The sequence below is a fragment of the Mobula birostris genome, chromosome 13 (genome assembly GCF_030028105.1).
Source record: "Mobula birostris isolate sMobBir1 chromosome 13, sMobBir1.hap1, whole genome shotgun sequence".
Lineage (NCBI taxonomy): Eukaryota > Metazoa > Chordata > Chondrichthyes > Myliobatiformes > Myliobatidae > Mobula > Mobula birostris.
In genome coordinates, this window is record NC_092382.1 from 595,537 (window position 1) to 603,174 (window position 7,638).

Sequence of the window (7,638 nt, forward strand, 5' to 3'; positions counted from 1 at the left end):
CTTCTGTAAATAAAATCCTTCACTACCCAGACTGTGCGCCCAGAGCCCTTGACTTTGAGACCTGCAGAATCTGTTTCCTCACTGGCGCTGCGTGGGGAAAGTGTTCTGGAACAGGGGCAAAATGGCCAGTACAGGCACCGAGCGTAGGATTCCCGGCTGGACCGACGAGAGAGGGATTTGAGGCCTGGCGGACCACGGTAAACCGGTGGACTGGCCCGAGCAGTTGGACCCACGTTGCGAGCACCTGGCCGCGGGGCTGCTCCGGCTGTGGGATGAGGGGGGCCCCAACATGAGCCTCTCTCATTAAGAGGCGAGCGCCCCGGGGAGCCTGTCTGATCAACAACGCCCCACGGGCGCCGCAGCCGAAGATCCGGGTAGGCTCTACCCTGTGGGATCGGGTGGTGACCGCTGTGAGGGTCCGATACCCCACCCTCCTGGAGTGGGATCTACACCGGCGCCCGCAATGGGGTACGGTCAGTCAGGGCACCCGGGTTGTTAGAGAGTGGGCGCTGGTCAACGGCATCTACCAGGGAGCCTGCGACCGTAATTTTTTATAAAACACCCGGGTGACCGGTACCGTCGCAGGATACCTGGTCAGCACCGCGCACCCCGATATAGTCAGTGATCCTGCCCCTCATGACACCAGCTAACGGGAGGACCGTGCGGGATGGTATCACCCTCCTTGAATAGATGTAGTGGGGGCAGAGGCAAGGGCTGGAGACGAGCCCTCCCCGTTTTACGCGCAGGCAGCTGTACATGGACATGGATCCCCAACCCTGACCTCTGCACCCTGTGGAAGGAGCTTTGTGGCGGTGGGGTGGTGGGCAACTGGGCGATTGCACTCATTCTCGTTATTTATCATCGCTGTGTGTATATTATGTTGTCTGCCAAATTTTTATGAGCACGTCTGTCTTACTTTAGTTCTGTATAGTCAGATATAGCGTTCACCTTATAAATAGAGTAAGATGTATTCCTTTCCTTTTCACTGCGGTAACGCCTGGCGAGTGGCGAGGCTGCCGAGGGGTGGACTGTGCTGACTGTCACGTGACAGCACCGCCCACGCCTGGTCAGAAGACACGCCCCCTGCCAATCAAGGATTGACCCCTCCTCGCCCATCACTGCACACCTAACCACCGGCCTTGTAATCAGCTTAACCCTGCCGGCACCGAGCCGTTAGCGTTCCTGTGAATTACCTGGGCCGGGCACTTCAGCCTTCCTGCATGAGAAGGGCTGGACGCTCTCTTTGCCATTTCCGAGGGACCACTCTGCTTCATTCCAGGCTGAGAACCGTGGAACAGCGCTGGAGGAAATTGTTGGTAAGCTGTGCATTGAATAGGGTTGGTGATTGTCCCTGATAGCATTGAGCCGTGCCTGTACAGTGAAGGGGCTCGGGCATCGTATTGACTTTTCCCTTGGATGTGTGTGTGTGTACTTTATTCCCACGTTCGTTATCAATCGTCTGCGTGTGTTTTACTGCCGACCTGACTTTATCCACGACTGCTGTAAATTGTGTGCGTGCTGTTTCTGTTGCCATTTTCCCATGGTTGCCTTTGAGCTGCTGTGTCCCCTCATTAAAAACAAATGTAGCCTGCGAAAAGTACGAGGCAGAAACAGGAAGCATGGAGACAACCAGATTCTATTTTTCATTTGTTCTTAGTTTCCCCGAGGGGAGGTGCACCGTTCCCGGAAGCACTGCAATACCGGATCGATGCGCGGAGTGGACGGAGCAAGCCCCTACTCCATCTCCCTGTTCCAAAAATCAATTTAATATATGGTCCCCTGATAAGGGACGTATCAGATATTAAACTGATAAGAACAGATACTATACTTGATCTTAGCCAAAAGGCCGAGAAGCGATACCACAAATCTCCGGACCCTTTCGGATCTTGCTAGTCTTCCCTCTATTAAGTTGGACCGACTGTCTACAGGACACCGATTTATCCTACCTCTCTTCAACTTTTGAAGTAGGTTTGGTGTAATTTCGCTCAGTCTTTGACATAAGTTGTATTTTTCTCCCTTGTCGCGAAATCTCTTTCGGAATACAGCTGATCATGTAAAATAGCGGATATTCCGCCAACCAAATGAGAGAGGCGGCCCTGGTTTGTATGCAAACTCCTCCTCTCAGCTGTTCTGCCCGCCCCCTAGCGTCTGATGTCATTGCAAGCGTGATGACGTTTACGGAAGGCGTTGCAGCGAGAGAAGCGAAGTTGCGGCCGGGTCGTTTGGCGAGCCTGGCGGGGCAGGTGATTGGGGAGGGGGTCCTCCGGAAACGGGAGGAGGGTGGCTAGGAACATCGGGTGGAAGCGATGGCTGGGGATTGCGAAGAAGGAGAGGGTTGTAAATGGGGTAAGTGAGGTCGTTTGATGGGGGACGATGAGTAGTTGAGTTGGTCGGGGAGAGGGACGGGATAGAGTCGGATGAAAGGGAGGGGGTAGGGTTGCAACTCGGACAATATTTAAGTGTGAGCTGGCATGTGGCAAATAACGGCATTGCAGTCAATGGATTATTTCCACAGAAAATAATCTAACCGTCCGGCTGGACTTCATTGGTAAAGAAAGCTTGTTGACCAGAACTGGTTCCATTAAGAAATCGGAGATAATCGGGAGAATGTGGGTATACTACTTTCCTGACATCCGAAGGCCTTTCTGCCGTATCCCACCAGCCAAATACCGGAAGTAATTATGAACATTCCGTATTTGCCTAAGTTTGTCCAGCTCCATCCAGCATTTAACAACATTCTCCAACCTATGGCTTGTATCACTTACTACGTCTCCAAGGAGGAAAAAAAAAGGTGGAAATCTGGGGAAAAGAGGCATAAAATGCTGAAAAGGATTTGGTGGTAATGCAGCATTCTGTAGAGAAAGAAGCAGTTAATGATTCAGATGTGATTCTTAATCATGGCAGTGATCTTTCATCAGTTCTAAGAGCCATTAACCTGACACATTTGCTCTATTTCTCTGCAAAATGCTGACTGAAGTGGCAAGTATTCCCAGCACTTATTTTATTTCAAAAGATTGCCATTCCGTCGTTATATTATTCTCCCAGTTCCTTTCGTCCATCCCTGGGGAGCAATTTTTTTTTTGCAGGACCAGCCACAGATTAGCGTTTCAATAACCCTATGCAGTGAACCCTATTCGTTCAACACTATTGGTGTGATAGAAGAATACTAAGTTGTAGATTACAGAATGTTAAATAACCAGCACTGTAACATTCTGACTTCTTTGCCTTTCTCCCGCTGTGGTTTGGGAACTTTAAAGCTTGGCTGTTTGCAAGGCTGAAGTTTCTCAAATTTATTTTAATCATTTTCTTTTAAATGGTAGTGTAGCTGTGATTGAACAGGGAGATTGCTCTTCAGTGCCAGGGCACATCTCCTGGGCAGAATGTACTAGCCACAGGTCTTTATGATGCATGTTCTACGGGTCTATGGTGGCCAGTGCTATCATGTTTGCTGTTGTGTTCTGAGGCAGCAGGCTGAGGGTAGCAGACACCGACAGAATCAACAACCCCAGCATCTGCAGATTAGTTTGTGTGAACAGAATCAACAAACTCATTCGTAAGGCCAGTGATGTTGTGGGGATGGAACTGGACTCTCTGACGGTGGTGTCTGAAGAGAGGATGCTGTCCAAGTTGCATGCTATCTTGGACAATGTCTCCCATCCACTACATGATGTACTGGTTGGGCACAGGAGTACATTCAGCCAGAGACTCATTCCACCGAGATGCAGTACAGAGCGTCATTCCTGCCTGTGGCCATCAAACTTTACAACTCCTCCCCTGGAGGGTCAGACACCCTGAACCAATAGGCTGGTCCTGGACTTATTTCCTCGCATAATTTACATATTACTATTTAACTATTTATGGTTTTATTATTATTTATGGTGCAACTGTAATGAAAACCAATTTCCCCCAGGATCAATAAAGTATGACTATGATTTTGGGTTACAGAGTTACCCTGGGGCCAGCCTGCTGTGAGTTGCCAAGAGTACTGCGATTGGGATGCAAAGAAACTACCTGACACCATGGAAGAAGATTGAACCTTTCTCATTGAGTAAGGAAATGATTTGTAATCTGCCCTTTGGCTAGTGCCGCATTGAGTATAGTGAAGTAATTTGGTGTTGTTTTAAAATTTTGGGCTGTTTTTGGAGCGTTCAAAGGTAGACAGGTAAAACTTTCTCCACCACATTGATGACGTCATTGATGCTGTTTCCAGCTCCCGTGTGGAGCTCGTCAGACTTAGTCTGGAGTGAGCCCTGACGAAGGGTCTCGGTCTGAAACGTCGACTGTACCTCTTCCTAGAGATGCTGCCTGGCCTGCTGCGTTCACCAGCAACTTTTATGTGTGTTGCTTAAAATTCCAGCATCTGCAGATTTCCTCATGTTGTCGTCAGATTTGTCAACTTTCCCACCAACATACACCCCCTCTCTCAAATTTGCTTGGTCCATTTTCATGATCTCACTCCCCTTTCCTGATCTGTCTCTCTCTGTCTCCAGAAACGGATTACCTTCTGGCCTCTTTAACAAACCTACTGACTCCCACAGTTACCTTGTCCACAACAGTTACTTTCTGACATTAAATGGACCTATGGAAACTCTGCTCACACTGTCACTTTCAAGGATACTATTCCCTTCTCTCAGTTTCTTTGTCTCTGCTGCATCTGATTTTATGAGGAGGTTTTTCATGCTAGGACATCCAAGAAATCTTTTTTCAATCAATAAAGGGGTTTCCTGCCCACTGCAATCAATACAGAACTCACCCGTAACTCCTCCATTTCCTGCACGTCTGCCCTCTCCCCATGTCCCCTCCACGACATAATAACGATAGGATTACCTTTTCTGCATCTGCCATTCACTGAAGCTCTGCATTCAACATATTCTCTGCAATTTCCACTATCTCCACCAGGATCTCACCACCAGGCACATCTTCCTCTCCACGTCCGTCTCCATTTATCACAGGGATCACTCTCGCTGTGACTCTCGTCTGCCAAACACCCTGCAACCACAATAAGTGTTACATCTATCCCTACACCTCTTTCATAATCACTCTTCCTCCCAGTGTAGCCTCCTCTACATCAGTGAGACCCAACTCAGTTTGGAGATCACTAACTGATGCACAAACACGAGGAATTCTGCAGATGCTGGAAATTCAAGCAACACACATCAAAGTTGCTGGTGAACGCAGCAGGCCAGGCAGCATCTCCAGGAAGAGGTACAGTCAACGTTTCAGGCCGAGACCCCTCGTCAGGACTAACTGAAGGAAGGGTCTCGGCCTGAAACGTCGACTGTACCTCTCCCTAGAGATGCTGCCTGGCCGACTAATTGATACATCTTCACTCTTTCTGCTACAAGTAGGACGAGAGGAGGAGTACACAGGTTGGAAAACCTTGAAAACCTTTGATTCCCCAGTTCTCTGGTGGGAAGCCACCAAGGAGAACATCAAGAAGTTCTTCATACGCAAGGGTATCCAGAAAGCAAGCCAGGAGCAGAGGGAACTGGTCGAGGCAGGTTTGAGGTTGTCATTTAAAGTTAAATTGGACAGGAAAGGAATGGAAGGTTATGGGCTGAGTGCAGGTCGGTGGGACTAGGTGAGAGTAAGAGTTCAGCGTGGACTAGAAGGGCCAAGATGGCCTCTTTCCGTGCTGTAATTGTTATATGGTTATATGGAACTGCGTAAACTCCAGACAGAGTTGCAGCAACTCCTCCTTCTGCAGTCGAAGGGGGTGGATGTCGGGGAGGAACTGCGAGAGGTGAAGAGCCCGAAAGCCCAGCACCTTGCCGCCAAATCCTCCAAGATCATCTACCGATCAAGGGTCCAAACCGTGGAGCAGGACGAGACGTGCTCAGGCTTCTTCTTCCAGAAGGTGCACAAGGGGAGCTCTGTGATCCTCAACCTTAAGGAAAAGGACGGCTCAGTCGTGTCCTCGTAGAATGACATACTGAGGATCTGCAGGTCCTTCTATGCCGGTCTGTACGATGAAAAGGCCACAGAATCCACAGCCTCCCGCAACTTCCTGTCATCTATCACGCAGGTCTTAGGCGACGGCAAGCGGGAGAGTCTGGATCAGCCACTGACTCTGGTCGAGTTGACAGGCTCCATCCATTCCTTTGGGTCGGGTAAGACTCCCGGAGGCGACGGCTTACCGGCTAAGTTGTACTCGGCTCTGTGGAACTGGATGGGCCCAGACCTGCTGGAAGTGTACAACGCTATGCTTCTGGCCGGCAGTATGTCAGAGTCCATGAGGAAGGGCACGATCACCCTCATCTGCAAGCAGAAGGGGGAAAGGGAGGACATCAGGAATTGGAGACCCATCTCTCCTGAATGTGGACTACAAGATCCTGTTGAAGGCCATTGCCAACAGGGTCGAGTCTGCTCTGGGACAGGTGATCCACCCGGACCAAACCTGTGCTGTACCGGGCAGGAAGATCTCAGACAGCCTCACGCTGCTGAGGGACACCATCGCCGATGTGCAGGACGGGGGTGAACGCCTGCCTGGTCAGCTTGGACCAGGAGAAAGTCTTCGACAGGATATCGCACACGTACATGGCGGATGTGCTCTCCAAAATTGGTTTTGGGGAGGGAATCCAGAATCAGATCAGACTGCTCGACACAGACATCTGTAGTGCAGTCCAGGTCAATGGGTGGGAAACCTCTCTCCCCTGTCTTGTTTGCTGCATTGAACCCTTTGCCGAAGCCATCAGGAGGGATGAGGGCATAAGAGGGGTGATGCTGCCAGGCAGTGGAGGGACCCAAGTGAAAACCTCCCTGTACATGGACGACGTCACCCTCTTCTGCTCTGATCCGAGGTCAGTTTGCAGGTTGATTGGCATCTGCGAACAGTTTGAGCTAGTGTCGGAGGCCAGGGTCAACCGCACGAAGAGCGAAGCTATGCTATTCGGCAACTGGCCGGACCGATCCAACGTCCCCTTCGCCATCAGGTCTGACCACGTGAAGGTGTTGGCGATCTGGTTTGGAGGGGCTGAGGCGTGCAACAAGAACTGGCAGGAGCGGACTGCCAAGGTGAAACAGAGACTGGGACTGTGGGGAGGGCGCTCCCTGTCGATAACGGGCAAGAACCTGGTCATCAGGTGTGAGGTGCTCTCAGGGCTGCTGTACTTGGTGCAGGTCTGGCCCGTCCCCAGCTCCTGCAGCTCGGAAATCACCCGAGCTGTCTTCAGATTCGTCTGGGGATCCAAGGTGGAGCGGGTGAGACGGACCATCATGCACAAGTCCCTGGATAATGGGGGCAAGAATGTCCCCAATGTCACCCTCATCCTGATGGCCAGCTTCGTGTGTGGCTGCATCAGGTTGTGTGCAGAACCCAGGTATGTGGGCACCAAGTACCACTATGTGCCCAGATTCTACCTGTCACCCGGGCTAGGAAGGATGGGTCTGGCCCCACTCCCGCGCAACGCCCCAGTCAGCTGGTCGTTGCTGCCATACCTGTCCTTCATAGAAAAGTTCTTCCAGGAGAACGCCTTTGACCACAGGGTCATCAGGCAGTGGTCGGCACGAAGTGTCCTGCAGGCACTGCAGGAGAAGGACGTGATGGACACAGTGGGGTGGCTCCCTGAGCAGACCGTCCAGTTCATCTGGCAAAATGCCTCATCGCCAGACCTCACCAACAGTCACCAGGACCTTGCC

At 51.0% G+C, this 7,638-nt stretch overlaps 1 protein-coding gene and 1 non-coding gene across 2 annotated transcripts in view; both read right to left on the reverse strand.

The window, feature by feature from the left end:
* The window catches only part of LOC140208185 (uncharacterized), a 63,832-nt gene that overhangs the window by 16,466 nt on the left and 39,728 nt on the right, over positions 1-7,638 (reverse strand). The window contains 1 exon segment of the mRNA XM_072276674.1: positions 5,331-5,335. Within this exon segment, the coding sequence (XP_072132775.1) occupies positions 5,331-5,335 (5 nt within the window).
* Positions 1,668-1,858, reverse strand: LOC140208783 (U2 spliceosomal RNA). Its single transcript, XR_011888938.1, has one exon. It is a non-coding gene; the product is annotated as a U2 spliceosomal RNA (small nuclear RNA).